Source organism: Dipodomys merriami, unplaced genomic scaffold (genome assembly GCF_024711535.1).
Source record: "Dipodomys merriami isolate MVZ:Mamm:240054 unplaced genomic scaffold, mDipMer1.0.p SCAF_45, whole genome shotgun sequence".
Lineage (NCBI taxonomy): Eukaryota > Metazoa > Chordata > Mammalia > Rodentia > Heteromyidae > Dipodomys > Dipodomys merriami.
The window spans coordinates 7690535-7708961 of NW_027206013.1; the positions used below are offsets into that span (position 1 = coordinate 7690535).

The 18427-nt window shown below is 55.0% G+C and overlaps 1 protein-coding gene across 7 annotated transcripts in view; it reads right to left on the reverse strand.

Moving 5' to 3' along the window:
- The window catches only part of Emid1 (EMI domain containing 1), a 39640-nt gene extending 22048 nt beyond the window's left edge, over positions 1 to 17592 (reverse strand). For all 7 annotated transcript variants that reach the window (XR_011366459.1, XM_069994596.1, XM_069994595.1 and 4 more), the window contains exons 1-3: positions 17447 to 17592; positions 10580 to 10693; positions 10146 to 10249 (exon numbers count right to left, since the gene is read on the reverse strand). Coding sequence is in view for 6 of the 7 variants with exons in the window: in XM_069994596.1 (XP_069850697.1) it covers positions 10146 to 10249; positions 10580 to 10693; positions 17447 to 17547 (319 nt within the window). In the remaining variant the exon portion in view is untranslated. The remainder of the gene's footprint in view (positions 1 to 10145; positions 10250 to 10579; positions 10694 to 17446) is intronic.
- Between the last annotated feature and the right edge of the window lie 835 nt (positions 17593 to 18427).

Here is an 18427-nt window from a genome sequence, read left to right on the forward strand (position 1 = left end):
AGCAGCTTTTACTGAGGTTCCTTAGGCACATGCAGACACAGGGTATTTCAGAGTTATTCACCCTCCCTCTTTTTCCTTCTCTCCTTCCCCTCATCCCTCATCTTCCTACATATGCACATCATTACAGTCATGTGCTGTATAGAGATCTATTTGTTTTTAATTATCCTTTGTTCGTGTGTGTGTGTGTGTGTGTGTGTGTGTGTGCGCGCGCGTGCACGCGCGCACATGTGATACAGTATTGGGGCTTAAACTCAGGTCCTGGGCACTGTCTCTGAGTTTCTTTTTGCTCAAGGTTAGCACTTTACCACTTGAGCCACAGTGCCACTTCCAGCTTCTTCTGTTTATGTGGTACTGAAGAATTGAACCTAGGGCTTCATGCATGTTAGGCAAGCCCTCTACTACTAAACCACATTCCTAGCCCATGTCCTTGAAATTTTTCACTCAAGGCTAGTGCTTTACCACCTGAGCCATAGCACTACTTCTGGATTTTTGCTGGTTAATTGGAGATAAGAGTCTCACAGACTTTCCTACCCGGGCGTGGCTTTGAACTGTGATCCTCAGATCTCAGCTTCCTGAGTAGCTAGGATGACAGGTGTGAGCCAGCAGCACCTGGCTTCTGTGTGATGTAACTCTGATTCTCCTATTCTAATATTTTCTTCTTCTTCTTCTTCTTTTTTTTTGCCGGTCGTGGGGCCTGAACTCTGGGCCTGGGCGCTGTCCCTCAGCTCTTCAGCTCAAGGCTAGCGCTCTACCACTTGAGCTACAGCGCCACTTCCGGCTTTTTTTTTTTTCTGCTTATGTGGTGCTGAGGAATCGAACCCAGGGCCTCAGGCATGCGAGGCAAGCGCTCTACCACTGAGCCACCTTCCCAGCCCCATTTTCTTCTTTTTCCATAGCATTTTCTACCCTCAGACATGGAATAACTGGACCAGTTTCTCAGCTGACTGGCACCTGTCTGCCCCAGGCTAGAACATAGTCCCATGTTGTACCTGATCAAAAAAAGTGCCCAGTAGGGCCTCAAGGGCCTCAACAAAACTTTGGTTGGTGAACATGTAAATCACGGGCTGGAAATAAATTTCAAGCAGGCACCCTAAAGAAAATGCATACAGAGGTGGGCGCCAGTGGCTCACACCTGTAATCTCAGCTACTTAGGAGGCTAAGATCTGGCACAGTTCCAAGCCATCCTGGGCAGGAAAGTCCATGTGACTCTTTCTTCCTTCCTTCCTTCCTTTCTCTTTCTTTCTTTCTTTTTCTTTCTTTCTCTTTCTTTCTTTCTGTTGTTGTTGGTAGTGGTGGGGCTTGAACTCTGGGCCTGGGTGTTGTCCCTGTGCTCTTCAGCTCAAGTTAAGGACTCTACCACTTCAGCCACAGTGCCACTTCCAGTTTTCTGTTGGTTAATTGGAGATAAGAGTCTCATGGTCTCTCCTGCCCAGGTTGGCTTTCAACCATGATCCTCAGATCTCAGCCTCCTAAGTAGCTAGGATTACAGGCAGGAGCCACCAGTGTCCAGCTACCATGAGAATTTTTTTTTGGTCATGGGACTTGAACTCTGGGCCAGGATGCTGTCCCTGAGCTCTTCAGCTCAAGGTAAGTGCTCTACCGTCTGAACCACAGTACCACTTCCTGCCATGAGAATCTTATCTCCAATTAACCAACAGAAAACTGGAAGTGGCGCTATGGCTCAAAATGTTGCAGCACTAGCCTTGAGCATAAATGGTCAGGGACAGTGCTCAGGTCCTGAGTTCAAGCCCCAGGACTGACAAAAAGGAAAGAAAAAAAAAAAGAAGGGGCTGGGAAGGTGGCTCAGTGGTAGAGCGCTTGCCTTGCATGCTCAAGGTTTGATTCCTCAGCACCACATAAGCAAAAAGCAAAAAGCCGGAAGTGGCGCTGTGGCTCAAGTGGTAGAGCACTAGCCTTGAGCTGAAGAGCTGAGGGACAGCGCCCAGACCCAGAGTTCAGGCCCCAGGACTGACAAAAAAAAAAGAAAATATGCAACTGGAGCTGGGACGCAGCTGAGTGACACACTGCTTACCCAGCATGCAACAGGCCCTGGGTTTGAGCCCCAGCATTCCTCTCTCGCTCCTTCTCTCCTCTCTTTTCCTCTCCCCTCACACACACACACACACACACACACACACACACACACACACACACCAAATAGTGCATACATCAGACTCCAAGTGCCCCAACAATGAACACAGATGTCCTAATGCCAGTCAATGGTATCCGTAAGGGCTGGGATGTAGCTCAGTGGTAATGCACTTGCTTAGCAAGTGCAACGTCCTGGGTTTGATCCTCAGTACCAAAAAAGAAAAGACAAAGAAAAAAAAAAAGAGTAGTTCTGAGTTATTCATCAATGGATTCCTGGCTTGAATTGCTTTTCCAACTAATTTGTTTCTAGACATTTCTCCAGGAATCATGAAGAACTAGAAGAATGAACAGAAACACAGCCAGACCAGAAAAGAATGCTTAGGGTTAGGTGCTAGGGACTCATGCCTGTAATCCCAACTATCTAGGAGGTAGAATCTAGAGGATTGCTCTTCAAGGCCAGACCAAGCAAAAAGCCCACCAGAAACACTCCACCCCCATGTCAACCAATAAAAAGGTAGGTGTGGTGGTGCGTGCCTGTCATCCTAGCTACCTAGAAAGTGCAAGCAGGAGATTCACAGTCCAGTCCAGCCTGGGCAAAAGCAAGACAGTATTGAAAAACTAAGAAAAACAAAAAGGACGAGGTTTGTATGTATGTATTTCAAGTGGTACAGCTTGCTCTGGCAAGCATAAAACCCTGAGTTCAAATCCCAGTGTCTTCCCCCCCACACACATGTGAAAAGAGAAGAAAGGAGAAGAAAGAAGCAAAGGAAAAAAGGGAAGCGAAAGGAAAGAACTTTAAAGAATTAGGAAACTGAGCCCAGCACAGGTGGCTCACACCTGTAATCCTAGCTACTTAGGAGGCTGAGATCTGAGATTGTGGTTTGAAGCCAGCCCAGGCAGAAAAGTCTGTGAGACTTTTTTCTTGTTGTTATTTTGTTTTGGTCGGTCATGGGGCGTGAACTCTGGGCCTCGGCATTTCAGCTCAAGGCTAGCGCTCTACCACTTGAGCCACAGTGCCACTTCCAGCTTTTTCTGCTTATGTGGTGCTGAGGAATGGAACCTAGGGCCTCATGCATGCAAGGCAAGCACTCTACCACTGAGTTACCTTCCCAGCCCAAGTCTGTGAGACTCTTATCTTCAGTTTTCCATCAAAATGCCAGAAGTGGAGCTGTGGCTCAAGTGTTAGAGCACTAGCCTTGAGGAAGAAAGATATTAGGGGCAGCACCCAGATCCTGAGTTCAAGCCCCAGGACTGGCGCATGCCCACGCATCCCCCCCACAAAGCAAAAAGTAGACCTGTGGCTCAAGTGGTAGAACACCTGTGGCTCAAGTGGTAGAACACCAGCCTTGAGTGAAGAAGCTAAGAGGCAGCATCTAGACCCTGAGTTCAAGCCTCAGGACCAGCACAAACAAACACAATACAACACAACACAACATAACAAAACAACCAGAAATGGAGCCGTAGCTCAAGTGATAAGAGTGCTAGTATTGAAGGGGTAAAAACCTCAGGTAAGCCGGGCGCTGGTGGCTCACGCCTATAATCCTAGCTACTCAGGAGGCTGAGATCTGAGGATCATGGTTCAAAGCCAGCCTGGTCAGGAAAGTCCATGAGACTCTTTTTTTTTTTTTTTTTGGGTCCAGTTGTGGGGCCTGAACTCTGGGCCTGGGCGCTGTCCCTGAGCTCTTGAGCTCAAGGCTAGCGCTCTACCACTTGAGCCACAGTGCTACTTCCGGCTTTTTTTTTCTTATATGGTGCTGGGGAATCGAACCCAGGGCCTCATGCATGCAAGGCAAGCGCTCTACCACTGAGCCACCTTCCCAGCTCTAGTCCATGAGACTCTTATCTCCAGTGAACTACCAGAAAACTGGAAGTGGTGCTGTGACTCAAGTGGTAGAGTGCTCACCTTGAGCTGAAGAGCTGAGGGCCAGTGCCAGGCCCAGAGTTCAAGCCCCACGACCAACAAAACAAAACAAACAAAAAACCCTCAGGAACAGTGCACAAGCCCTGAGTTCAAGTCCCAGCACTGGCACACAAACCAGGAAGTGTCACCTCCCTTCTGAAACTGGTTTTTATCCAGGGATACGGCCACAGCCCCAATGGGCTCACCAAAGCCCGGTCCTTCCTGAAGTCAAGTCCAACCTATCATTCTATCTCAAGAGGACCCTGCATGTGAGTCCCAGGGCCCCAGCCCCAACTTCATTCCCACCATCTGGGAGGTCACCTACCACCCCAGTGTTCATGTGTACCATTCTGTCCCCAGTTCCTACATCTGTGGCTCCCAGGCCACTGACTCCAGGAAGCCTTCCCGGTTAGGACAAGGCACCCACCAGTACCAAAGTCCCCCCCCCCACTCCCTACCTTGCTCCTCCTCCTGGCAAGGGGCAAAAGCAGCCCCCTTTCTTGTACCCAGTGCCCCATGTGTGTCCCTTCTCGTGACCCTGACAGCCCACAGCAGCTGAGAACCCAGGCCTAAGGAGAGAGGCCATATAGCAAGACTTCTCCAAACCAAGAATGGAGGTGCAAGAATGTTGGGGATCCCTGGGCTTCACCCCCGAAGCAGGACCTCCTCATCACAGCTACCACCCCAAGGCTTTGGCTGCTCAGAGATCTCAGGCCCCAGGGGCACAGGCTGCACAGCTGGGCCAGGGCCCCGTCCCGTGGGAAGTGACTAGGAAATGTAAATATTTGTAGATGGCCAGCTGGTGGCCTGAGCCAGGCAGGCCAGGGTCAGAGCTGAGGCTGGGAGCTCCAGAACCTTCCAACCTGGCCAGGAGGCCTCTGGGTAGGAAGGCTGGCCTATATCTGGCCTGGGCCTTTCTTTGGGGTGGGGGAAATTTCCATCCGATTCTTACACACCCACATCTTGCCAGGCCTGTGCCAGGCACACAAGCTGCAAGTAGTAAGGGCAGGTTGGGGCCAGCTTAGCCAAGGGGGAGTACTGGGAAGGTCGTGGGCAGAGGGGACAGCCACTGCCAGGGTGGGCAGAAGGCCAGGGTGGGCAGAGGAGAAGGTGGAGGATGGGATGGTGGGGAAGGTGGGGTGTGGAGGGACAGTGGGGAGCCTCCCAGATAGGAGGAGGAGCAGGTGGGGGTGGGGAGGTGGAAGCAGACGGACTGGCACCGTGTCTAGGCCTCGGGATCTGAACCTATAAAGCCATGCACAGGCCTGGCTCTGCCTGCACCTGGCTCCAGATGCACTTGGGGGTGCCCAGCCCCCAGGCCTGGGAGGCCCAGGGCCCAGGAAGGGGGCAATCACTCTGAGGCTTTTGTGCTGTGTGGCCCGATGGGGCACAGACAGGTATGCAAGACAAGGCAAGAGGGAGGCGGGGCAGCCGGGTTCCAGGGGGGTCCAGAGGACAGAGAGCCCCTAGCCTTGCTCTCTTTCCACCTGGGGGTGCTGGCTTCCACCAGCCTTGGGGCACCCCACACTAGCTGAACACACTCCCTGTGACATCTCAGGCAGCCCTGCAGGAGAGTGCAAAGACCCCCCCGCCCCCCAGGCTAGAGGCAGCTCCTGCCTGGCCTAGCTGGGCTTTCCCCTCCTGTGTCTCTCCTGCTTTCGAACCCTGTGCTCAGAGGGCCGCCGCAGCTTCCCCTGTCATTGTCACTGCAGGCAGGGCCCAGTCTGGCTGTGCTCCAGACCTCAGGTCAGAACTCTGGGGAGAACCTGACCACATGCTTGAGTGCTGTGTGACTTTGCACAAGCCCTGTGCCCTCTCTGAGTCTGCCCCTCCCCCTTTATATATAATCTAGACAATAGATGAGGTAAGAGATCTGTCTACAGAGAGCCCCAGAGGCAGGGAAGGGGCTTAGGGGTAGTCATAGCAGAACCTACCTGCTTGGGCCATTTGGGGTGAGGGATCAGACCCAGGCAGGCCCAGGGAAGACTGTTAAGTTCTGCCTGCCTTCCTGCTGTGGCCCTGGCAACGTGCCCACCAGGCCCCGCCCCTGGCCTACCCCACCCACTCGGTACAGCCTGGCTTTGGCTCTTTCTCATCCATTGTTTCTAGTGAGCACCACTGTTTCCGCGAGCCGGGGGCCAGGTGGGTGCCTCAGCCTCCAACCCCAGCTGGCCGCATCTTCATCCTGGCTCTCTTGTGCTGAGTGACCCTGGGCCAGTCTTGGAGCCTTCGTTTCCCCATGTGTAACATGGGGTCTACTCTAGCTCATCTTCACTCATTATCCCAGGGTACACACCCAGTCTTCAGAGGAGAGAACTAAAGCCAAGAGCGACAAAGTCTTTCCTTGCTCCCAGCACAGTGTGGGGAAGAAGAGAGACATTTGTGAAACATCTGCTCTGCCCACTTGTTTTCTTTTCTTTTTGTCGGATGTGGGGCTTGAACTCAGGGCCTGGGTACTGTCCCTGAGCTCTTTTGTTCAAGGCCTAGCACTCAACCACTCTGAACCACAGCGCCACTTCCGGTTTTCAGGTAGTTCATTGGGAATAAGAGGCTCATGGACTTTCCTGCCTGGGCTGGCTTTGAACCACGATCCTCTGATCTCAGCCTCCTGAGTAGCTGGGATGATAGGTGTGAGCCGCTGGTACCGGGCAGGGCTGCCAGCTTCTCAATCCTCAGTGAGCATCAACTAAAGACAGCACTCAGAGATGTGAAGTTGCTCAGAGTCACACGGCGCTGAGCAGCTGGAGCAGGGCTGGGTTCTGACATGCCAGACCTTTGGCTTCGTCCGTGGCTCACCCCTGGTTGCTCTGGTGACACAGCTCTGGGGCTCCGGGGTCAGGCCACATTGAGCAGGCTGCAAGGGCAGCCGGCCGCTGGGGGAGGAGGGGCCAGCCATGTCCCTGTACCCCGCCACTCCCCCTGGCCCCCCACCAACCCCAGCAGAGCAGTATTTCAGAATATTGAGGCCTGGACATCCGCTCCCCCCTGTGGGTGGATGGGGAGGGGCCTTCCTGTCTTGGGGGGGGTCATTTGCAGGACCTCCCCCCACCATGGACTCCTGCACCGCTCACAGCTCAGCAACATTGCAGGGGAGTGGATTCTACCACCGACTCATTTCATAGTGAAGACACTGGGGCGCAGGGTGGGGAACCCCGGCCTGCACTGCTGTCCTCCAACCCTGGATTCTTTGCATAATGACTTATACAATATGGGGGTCAGGGGGGAGACTGGGGCCCGAGGCCACACAGCTGCTAGATGGAGGCACAGCCCAGGCCTCTGGGAGCCTGGATAACCCGTCTCCAGGACTAGAGGGGGCTGAGACATCGGGCTTGGCCTGACTCCAGTGCCTCCGCATGGGCAGAAGCCCCAGCTCTTGGCTGAGCCCTGGACGTGTACCTCCCGTGGAGAGATTCAAGGGCTTCCCCACGGGTCCTCTGCTCTCACCTGCCTGGAAGGTCTGCCCTCGGGAGAGTAGCCAGGGACAGTGACCTTTGCTTGTCTGGCCAGCTTGAGGGCCTGAGCCTGGGATTTGCCCTCATTTCCTCTATGGGGCTCCTTTTCTACCAGGAGGAAGAGGGCGCTGTGCTGGGCTCCTAGCCTCCCTCATGGGGGGCTGTCTCCTCCCTTGGGCCACTCATTCCCTCCCCAGCTCCACTGGGTAATCCCAACTCACACCCGAACCCCCATCCTTCTGTCCTTACTTGGTGAATTCTGCCCCATCTCATTGCTTGACTCTGAATTCTGGACTCTGCCTCTGGGCCTCAGTCACTGCACTGTGATGGACCAGGCTGATATAAATCTCAAGGCTGAGGCGGGTGGCTGACACCTGTAATCTCACTTGGGAGATAATTTCAGTTCAGCTTGGGGAAAAAGTAAGCAAGACCCCGTTTCAACCAGTAAGTTGAGCCTGGCGGGGTACAACTGCCATCCTCACTACTCAAGAGGTATAAATAGGAAAATCTCAGTCCAGCTTGGCTCTGATCAAAAAGTATGGGATCCTATTTGTTTTTGTTTTTGGTCTGGTCGTGGGGCCTGAACTCTGGGCCTGGGCGCTGTCCCTTAGCTCTTCAGCTCAAGGCTAGTGCTCTACCTCTTGAGCCACAGTGCCACTTCGACTTTTTTCTTTTTGCTTATGTGGTGCTGAGGAATCGAACCCAGGGCCTCAGGCATGCAAGGCAAGCGCTCTACCACTGAGCCACCTTCCCAGCCCCAATGGGATCCTATTTGAAAAGCAGTAAAGCCAAAAGGGCTGGATGTATGGCTCAAGTGGTAACATACTTGGCTAGCAAGTGCAAAGCTCTGAGTTGAAACTCAAGCACTTCTTTCATTAACTCCATACCTCCTGAGTCTTGAGGTGTGTTGTCACCCATCCCCACTGTTGGAACCAAGATATATCCTTCATAACAGATAGACAGGGCCAGCAAGGAGCGGGTCCTTCAGGGCAGAATGTGAGCTGCACATGGACATGGTGGATGGCTGAAAGGATCCCTTTGCCTGGGACACGTTCCACATCTGAGGCCCCAAGGAAGGGGATCCAGGCAGGCAGCGTTCGAATCCTGACTCTGCTGCAGAGGATCTGTGCATTACCACCTTCCTGAGCCTCAGGGTCCTCACTGAAATTGAGGGGAAAAGGCCCTACACCCTGGGGTGTGTGTTCCCATGTCATGCAGAAACATCCAGATGGGTGCAGGAGTTTGCATGTTGAATGTTCCCCAAACAGCACACACAGTGAAAAACTGGCCCTCCATTTGCAGGGAACTAGATGGAACTAGAGCACATCATTTTGAGCGAGGTAAGCCAAAAGCAAAGAGACATGGTCTCCCTGATCTGTGGATGCTAAAGCCAAAATGCAAGGAGATAGGACAAACAGGACTTGAGAAACAAAGGACTGCCACTCATTTTGTTGTATCACTGCTAAATGACTCATGTTCTTGACCACATATAAGGTATATATGTGACAATAGAGGGAAGCTAGGAGGCAGACACAGAATCAGTGGGAAAGGGGAAAACATACAACAGAGGGACCCATCAGCTGCACTGGACACAGATGAAAATGAACTAAGCAACCCAAAGATAGCGACGGGAGGGGAGGAATGAGAGGGAAAGAGGGAGCAGCTTACACTAAACAAAAGAAATGTAATCATCACCTGATGTGGAAGAAATAATTATATTGTCAAAGCTCCTAGAATTCACAAACGTTATAGACCATGATAATGACAATTTGCCTGGTGAAGGTTAAAATGTGTTTGTGACTTTTACTAAGTATTTTACTGTGAAATATGTGAAACTTATATATCACCTAATCTCAATTAAAAAAAAAAAAGAAAGAAAAACTGGCCCTCAAGCCAGTATTATTAATGAAGCCTTTAAGAGACAGGGCCTACTGGGAGTTCTTAAGTCCCTGGCCCAGAAGCCATGGCTCGTTTTCAAAGGGGACTGGGAGCCCTTGATCCTTCCCTTCCCTTCCCTCCCCTCCCCTCCCCTCCCCTCCCCTTCTCTCCCCTCTCCTCCCCTCCCCTCTCCTCCCCTCCCCTCTCCTCCCTCCCCTCCCCTCCCCTTCTCTTCCCTTCCCTTCCCTCCCCTCCCCTCCCCTCCTCTCCCCTCTCCTCCCCTCCCCTCTCCTCCCTCCCCTCCCCTTCTCTTCCCTTCCCTTTCCTCCCCTCTCCTCCCTTCCTCTCCCCTCCCCTTTCTTGCCTCCTGGCCATGAGGTTCACTCCAGGCCCAAAGCCACTATCATAGGGCCAGCCAATCACAGACTAGAAGCTCTTACAAAGCAAACCTTCTTGTTTTACTAGTGGATTATTTCAGGTAACTTGTTACAGTGACTGGAAGTTAACTCATACACCAAGCTGGAAGAAAGACCATGGGATGGTGTGGCTTTAAGCATGAATAACACAACACATAAGAAATTCTCCCAGGGGCCCTGAGAGTCTCCTGAGGGTCTCTTGGGGGAGTAAGGGGTCACCGTGAGGGAAATGGCAGACACCTGTGTCTGAGCCACACCATGTTGGTCGCTCTATGCCCTGGGCTGCCATGTGAATGGTGTGTGTGTGCAGTGTCTCTGGACTCAGCAGCAATCCAGTGTCCCTGAGCATGCGTGGGACATACTTGGACCCTTGTCACAGGGCCCCAGACAAGGGCTGGGCTGTCTTACCTTCCTCGCAGGTCACCCCTGAATGCCCAGGGCAGCACCGCCATTCCCGGGCAGTCACGGTCTTGTACATCACTTTGTATGTGGGCCGCACCACGGTTCTGTAGCTGCAAAAAACGTCCAGGTGGCTAGGTTCAGATGGGGTTTTCCACCGCCCTGTCTACTGCTCTGGACACCCCTGGGGCCAAGGCCAGCCTCCTGGGCCACCTCCCACTCCCCTCAGGGTCTTTCTGGATTCTTGGAAGAACTCCCACATCTGTCAACCCCCATTGCACCTCCACAGCCAAGGAGATGTGGACAGGAAGGCCCAGCAGGCCGGGCATATCTGTCCCCAGCAGAGGAGGAGCACTGACCACCCTGGGGTCTCAGCCTTCTCCCGCATGCCCTCCCATCTCCAGGCCTTTGCCCGTGCTGGGCACTGTCTCTCCACCACTTACCTACTCCCCGGGCAGCTCATGGGCCAGGGGCAGTTCTGCAGCACTCGCTGAAGGTAGGTGCCATTTTGCACGTGGCATGAGACAGTACGGGTCACCACGTAGGAGCACCAGTTCCTGAAAAAAGACCCAAAGAGTAGAATGTGAGGTGTCAGGTGCCCAAGCCTCCAGGAGGGCGGGTGAGGAGGTCTGTGCCTTCTCCAAGAGCCTCAAGCCTCTGGACAGAGACTCCAGAGCTCTGAGTCCTTTGGGTTCCAGTGGGGTCTGAGTGGTCTTGCCTATAACTCAAGGGTATGGTCCTACTGGAGGCTGCCAGAGACCCTTGGGGTCAGAGGGAATGGTTATAGCTATGACTGGCCACCCACCCTGGGACCCTGGTCGGGCCTCACACAAGAGTGTGAGGGAAGTGAGGGAGGAAGGAAATGAACAGATGTGAAAGGCCTAGGTGTAGCATCCAGCATGCAGTGAGTGTGACAAACAGCAGCTCCAGAGGTTGAGCTGGGTGGAGCAGATAGACAGCCTTCTTGGACCTACAGAGAGCCAGTTTGATCAATGAACTCAAGGCCTCCTGCTTGCTAGGCAGGTGCTCTGCCACTTAAGCTGTGTCCCTAGCCCTTCTGTTTTGAATTTGCTATCAGATAGGGTCTCACGCTTTTGCCCAGGTTACCTTCAGATGGGGATCCTCCTATCTCTGCCTCCCAAATAGCTGGGATTACAGATGTGACCCACCATCCCCGTCCTGAAAGTACAATCTCTCCACCCCCACCACACCCCGATTTTATGCACGACTACTTATATACGTACACAGAAGCAGGAACGGTTCTCTGGCTCTATTTTCTTTTTTTAAATTTTCTGTGCCAATCTTGGGGCTCGAACTCAGGGCCAAGGCAATGTCATTGAGCTCTTTTGCTCAAGACCAGCACTGTACCGCTTGAGCCACAGCTCTACTTCAGGCTTTTGGTGAGTCATTTATTGAGGATAAGATCCTCATAAACTTTCCTGTTGGGGCTGGCTTTTGAACTCTAATCCTTAAATCTCAGCTTTCTGAGTAGCTAGGATTTACAGCTATGAGCTGCCCGGTTCGGGCTCTATTTTAACAGACATACACCCATTCTGTTCCTCCTTATCCAGACATGACAGCCATCCCTGGGTTGCATGCCCACAGACCTTAGGTTCTGATTCAGGGCCTGACTCTCCGTCTGGTGGGTTTCTGGGTATTTAGGCAGCTCCCAGTATTACTGCATTCCAGTGCTATCGAAGGAAGCACCCGACACCTGCGCCCTGGGCACAGCCATACACTCTGGCAGCTTCATGGGCCATGTGGAATTGTCCCTTCTGCCAGCTCCCTCCCCCTTCTCTTCCTGGTGTGGTTGGATCCTAGTGGGACTTCCCCAGGATCCCATGACGCTGCTCCCAGTCCAGGGCTTTCTTTCCTATGAGCCGGGTAGAGGTGGGACAATGGGGCGCTGGACTGAAGTGGGGGCGGGTGCGTCCATGGTGGCTGCAACATTCCAGGTGTTCAGCAGCCCTCAGCCCTGCCCAGGGGTCATGAGCTCAGGGCTCTTTGCTGGGGCTGCGGAAGGAGGCCTGGTGTCAGGTGACCTTCCTCAGCCTGGGCCCCCCTCCCCGCAGGCATCCCCCCTTGTGGTCTTGAGCCCAAGGTCAGCAGGTTCCCAGGCTGGGACCTTCACAGAGCCATAGGCTGCGGCTCACAAGCCCAAGGAGGACATAGGAGCTGAGGCCTTTGGATAGAATCTAAGGCCAGGCGGGGCCACCTCCATTCCTGGTTCGAATATGGCTCTTTCATGCACCAGTTCAGCGACATAAACAATTGTCCCAGAGCCTCAGTTTCCCATCTAAAACAAGGTGCAGGTGCCTTTCTGGCTCACCATCTGAGACCCATATGTATATTTTCAGCATACAGTAAGTGCTCAATATGTGACGTGCATGGGCCTTCATCTCAGCCACGGGGCAGAGCAATGGCTGAGTGCACACCGTCATCCAAACAGGAGGATCGCAGCCCAGGCTGGTCCGAGCATAAAGTGAGACCCTGCTTTGGAAATAATCATGTCCATTTGTGTTTTGTGTTTTGTGTTAATCATGTCATTTGATGACATTTCCTAGCCAGGTGCAGTGGTATGCACCTGTAGTCCCAACAACCAGGGAGGCTGAGGCAGAAAGATCGCTTGAGCCCAGAAGCTTGAGACCACGCAGGGAAAGAGTGAGACCCTATCTCCAAAAGAAAAAGACGCTGGCACGGTGGCATATACCTACCATCCCAGCTACTACCAGAAGGCAGAAAGTAGGAAGATCACCAGATGGTGATGCAGCTTGGGCAAAAGAGCAAGACCCTATCTCGAAATAACCCAGCAAAAACAAGGACTAGAGGTATGGCTCAGAAGTAGAGCACCTGCCTAGCAAGTGTAATAAGGCTCTGAGTTCAAACCCCAGTACTATCCAAAAAAGAAGAAAGAAGAAAGTTCCCACTCCCTCGAGCCTCAAGTCCATAAAGTTGTGCTTCTGAGCCCTTGGAGTTTTGTCTGGAGGTGGGAAAGAAATGCAAACAACTTGGTGTTCAAGCTCCCCACAGCCCAGGCTGGCTGAGGGTTCCAGAGGAAGGAACAACCAGGGTACTGGGAAGCAAGACCCCTGGATGAGATACAGGAGGAGCAGAATAAATGCTTCATGCCAGGGTGAGGGTGCACACATACACACACATGTGCACGCAGGCCTACAGGGCTGAGCACACACGCCGGAGCACAGCAGTGCGTGTGCCCACATGGAAACACATCCGCTGTGCATGAACACACCTGTGCTGTGTGCACACGCACAGTGGCACAAGCACAGACTCATGCACGCAGGACAGGCATTCCACAGCGTCACTACAGAAAAGACCAGCCATGCTCACCTTCATTCTCACACACGCTGTCCCCCATGGATACAGGCTGCGGCTGCCATCTCTGTGTGTGCTCACATCCATGTGCTCACATGCACACGCACTTCACGTACACCAACTGCAGAGGCAGGCCCAGCGGGGCTGCATACATGCACACAGGTGCGCACAGACCACCCTCTCCATGTGATGCCCAGGACCCAGTTAGGCTAGGGAACAGATGCCTGTCTGCAAACATCCAAGCTATCTTTTTTTTAAAACCAGAGGGAGCTAGAGAAAACTTTTTTTTTTCTCTCTTTCATTAAAATCACCCTGGCTAGGCACTAGTGGCTCACACCTGTAATCCTAGCTTCTCAGGAGGGTGAGATTTGAGGATCGTGGTTCAAAGCCAGTCTGGGCAGGAAAGTCCATGAGACTCCAATGTACCACCAAAAAGCCAGAAGTGGAGCTGTGGCTCAAGAAGCAGAGTGTCAGCCTTGAGTGGAAAAGCTAAGGGACAGCGCCCAGGCCCTGCGTGCAAGGACCTCCCCTTACTCCCCTCCCCTTCCCCATCCTGAAATCGGCTGGAAGGCACTTGGTGATGTTTGCTGAATAACTGAATGATGAAGAACAATGACTCTAGGCAGGAGGAACAAGACAGAAAGGGTCCCAGAAATAGAGGGAACACTGGACACCCTGCCTCTATCCCATGGATCCTGGGGGCTTCCTTCCCTGGGGTGTGGTCAACAGTGATCTCTGAGAGCCAGGTGAGGCTGGGGGAGGGGGGGCAGGTGGGAGGAGACAGCATCTCTCCTGGGCCTGCCACGCTGCCCACTCAGTACTTCCAGGGCCCCCAGACAGCCCTGGGAGGGGAGAAAACAGGCCAGACCAGCTCAGCCTGGCACTGGCCACCCCCTTCTGATTACCCCCCCCCCACCCTCCACTCCCTGCTGAGAGGGGCCCAGGGGACTTTGTCTCCACAGGGCCCAGGGCTGCGATCCGGAACAGTGATAGGGGCTAATTGCAGGAGGCAGCCAAGCGGGCCTGGGGCCAAGGGCCGTTATGAAAAGGAGAGGAAAGAACGGAGACAGGCGGGTGGGGGTGGGGTGACGAGAGCCAGAACCCCATACTGAGGCCCAGCTCCAGTCCCGCCCCCACTGTCTTCTTACTGTCCCCCACCCCCACCCCGCCGTGACCTTGGACCAGGCTCTGACCCCTCTGACCTCACTGTGCCCACCTGCACATGGGGAGAACAGGATGATTCTATGCCAGCATTGTGCTGTTGCTCTATGCCAGTACCGGGGCTTGAACTCAGGGCCTTGTGCTCTTGCTTAGTTTTTCCACTCCAGGAAAAGTGCTCTGCCACTTGTGCCATAGACCCACTAAACGCCGATGCTCTGCTTCCTTCTTGTCTCTTGACTTCCATGATGTACCTGGCAGTGTGCCCCAGGGGCTTCCCTGGGGCCCAAAGACATGACACCTACAAGGTGCGCACCTCATTTTGAGGATAGATTGACAGGCCAGGCACTGCATTTTAGAGGGGGGAAACTGAGGCTCCTAGAGCTGGTGGAGAGGGGTTAGGCTGATGCCATGGTGTCTGTTTTCCCAAAGACAACCAGGTCCCCGGGAGGTTGTCCTGGGCCAGCATCCCGGTGACAATGACAGTGTGGGCTCCAACTCCGGAGCCACAGGGTTGAAATGAGTGGTTCAAAACCAACAGGGATTCAAGCTGGGAGGGGCCTTTAAGGGACAAAGCAGCAGCATCAGGGATGGGGAGGGTTGGTGGGTTGGGGAGGGGGGGCTATGATGAACCAAAGCCACTCTGCACAGCCCCTGGGCACCCCGATTCCAGGGTCTTGGTCTTGCCACATTCCTGGGGCTGGGGGCGGCCCCTTGGATGTCTTCCCGGGCTTCCCCCTGCCCAGGCACAAAGCCTGCCTTTAGTCCCTTGGCTGCCAAGGGACTCCTGGGGCGCCTGGCTGGGGGTGGAGGGAGGGCTGATGGGTCATGGGCACCCCCTTGCTGTCTCCAAGATGCCGGGACCAGGCCACAGATGCTTCCTGTTTAGGTCTCCACTCTACTCATGTGGGTGATGGCAAACTCCCCTGTAGGTAGCTCATTGCTAGTGCCATGGGGAAGGACAGACTGAAGGGGGAAAAAGAAGAAAACAGGCTCATGGCCATGCAATGAAATGTCTCAAAGCAAGAGACAGGCAGAAATAAAACCTCTTCCTGTTCAAAGCTGGGTCGCCAAACTCCCAACTGGCAAACTTCCCCAACCCCCTCTCAAGTGATGACAAGCTCTCTGCATCCTCACCACTGGGGAGCAAAGGACTCTGGGATGGCAAACTGACTCTCCTGCACCACCGTGATACATACCTTCCTCTCAGCCTCAGTTTCTTTATCTGTAATATGGCAGCAAAACCACTGCCCACAGAGTTACTGTGCCAGCCTTCTGTTAACAGATGGAGGTGGCACTGTTCCTTAGCTTTTTCACTCAAGGCTGGCATTCTAACACTTGCGCCATAGCTCCACTTTTGGCTTTTTCCTGCTTAATTGGAAACAAGAGACTCGTGAACTTTCCTGCCTGGACTGGCTTTGAATTTCAATCCTCATATCTCAGCTTCCTGAGTAGCTAGGATTTGGGGCATGAGCATTGGCCACGGCCCCTCTGCTAGAGTCTTATCCCATCCTGGGGATGAGTAATACAGGCTAGAAAGTCCTGCCTTGGCACGGCTGGAGAGGAGTCTGGGCTGGAAGCTTTTCTCCACCAACATCCTGAGTCTGGCTCTGGCAAGTTCAAGTTCATAATCTCGGTCCTCTTAGCACCCGAGATCCTGGGGACTCACACCCCTGGCTCAGGAAGCTCATATTCCCCCTCAGAGCCGTGGCTTCTTCCTCTGTAAAACCAGGATCATCAAAACTATGGCTTCAGTGGCGACAGATGAAGGAAAAGTGCTCAATCCAAGCCCAGCCGTGGTCAGTGCACAGTAGGTGGTGGCTGTGACATTTGTCACAGGTCCCTCCCTGCCTGGAACAACTGCTCTTCTGGTCTCTGATGCCTCTGAGCCACTCCCATCCTCTAGCCTGCCCCGGGGTCACCTGCTTTTGCTACCCCAGCAGGGGCACGCTGGCCCCTGACCACTGGGAAAGGGGAAATTCTGAAAAGAATTAAAGAATTGAGGCCATAGGGGGTGGAGGCTGGGCAGGCCTTTGAATGGGATGAAAAGGCCTAAGGGGCCTGGCTAGGGCACATTGTCTGCCTTAGTCCAGGAGGCTGGCCCTTGAGGGGAGACCCTAGCAGGGGCAGGGACTGCAGGCAGAGCCCGAGCTGGGGCAGGTCCAAAAACTGCCATCAAAACAGGAAGATACAAGCCGGGTGCTGCGGGGGGGGGGGGGGGGCCTCACGCCTGGAATCCTAGCTACTCGGGAGGCTGAGATGTGAGGATGGCGGTTTGAAGCCAGCCCGGAAAACCTGGTTTTCTGGCCTCAGTTTGTAAGTCTGTTGAATGGGGACAGTCGAGGGGCTGTCAGGAGGGCGTGCAAACGCCGGTCCCGGGGGAGCGTCTGACACTGACCCCGGGCTGACTCCACCCCGGTCCTTCCTCCCGGGGAAATAAATAGCTGGGACACTAAAAAAAGCCAGGAGCAGGGACAGGGGAGGGGTGCTCCCCTCCCGGGACGTGCGTTAAGGGGTGCCCCTGGCCTTTTCCATGTGCGGGGGGGGGTGTGACAAGTCCTGGGGGGCTTAGGGGTCCTTGCACCCTGTCCCCCCCGTGTCCACTCGGGGGCTGAGGGCCGAGCGTGGGGGGAGGAGGCCGTCCTCGGGACACGAGCCCAGGGACCTCGCCCTCCGGGGAGCCTCCCCCACGGCCCAGACGGCCCGGCGGCCCGCTGGTCCCAACCAGGAATGGAAGTAGAGAAGGGGGCGGCACGGTGGATGGAGGCGCGCAGGGCGGGGGGCGCTGGCGGGGCACAGCAGATGGGGGGGACCCCTACCTGCGTCCGGAGAACGGCGCGCCCCCGACGCTCCACGCGGCGCCGCCTCCAGGGAGCAGGAGCCCGAGGCAGAGCAGTGCCCAGGCCCGCGGGCCGCCCATGCTGCGCCCGTCCGCGCGGCCTCGCCGCCTCCGCGTCCCCGCGTCCCGGCCCGGCCCGCGGTGCCCGGCCCCGCCGCCCGCCAGCCGCCCCGACGCGCCGAGCCCGGTTCCCAGCGCGGCGCCAGGGGGCGTGGCCTCCGAGGGGCGTGGTCTTTCGGGGGGCGTGGTGGGTGGGTGGGCGTGGTCGGCGTCGGGGGCGTGGCCGGGGAGGGGCGGGGCCCGCCGCTTCCCCTCCACCCCCAGCGCCCACAGCCCGGATGGAGCCCGGGCCGCCGGCTGCCCTGTGCCAGGCACAGCCGGGATCCAACACATCACCTGGCGGATGGTGTCTGCCACTCAGCCTTCCTCACATCTTGGCCCAGTCCGTTTCTCTCCAAAATGAACGGGGATGCTGGGCACCCGCGGCTCACGCCTGTCATCCTAGCGACTGAGATCTGAGGATCGGGGTTCGAAGCCAGCCCGGGCAGGAAAGGCTTATCTCCCGTAATCCACTAGAAAACCGGAAGTGGAGCTGTGGCTCAAGTGGTAGAGCGCTAGCCTGGAGCACTCAGGGACAGCGCTCAGGCCGAGTTCAAGCCCAGGACTGGCACAAACAAACAACAACACAACCCACAGGGGGGTCCGCCCACCCATGCCAGGAAGGCTCCCTGGACGGGGGTGTGCCACTGACTGGCATCACACGCACCCCGCTTCACATCTGGCCCCAGTTCAATCCTCCCGTCACCCTGTGTGCCACGTGGGCACAGCAACACCCCCACGGTTCAGAGGGGTGCACTGAGACCCCAGCACTCCCCCCCCCTTGGGTCAGCAAGGATAGACGCTACTTTTACATCTTGTTTTACAGATGGAGAAACTGAAGCCTAGAGAGGGGACGTCATCA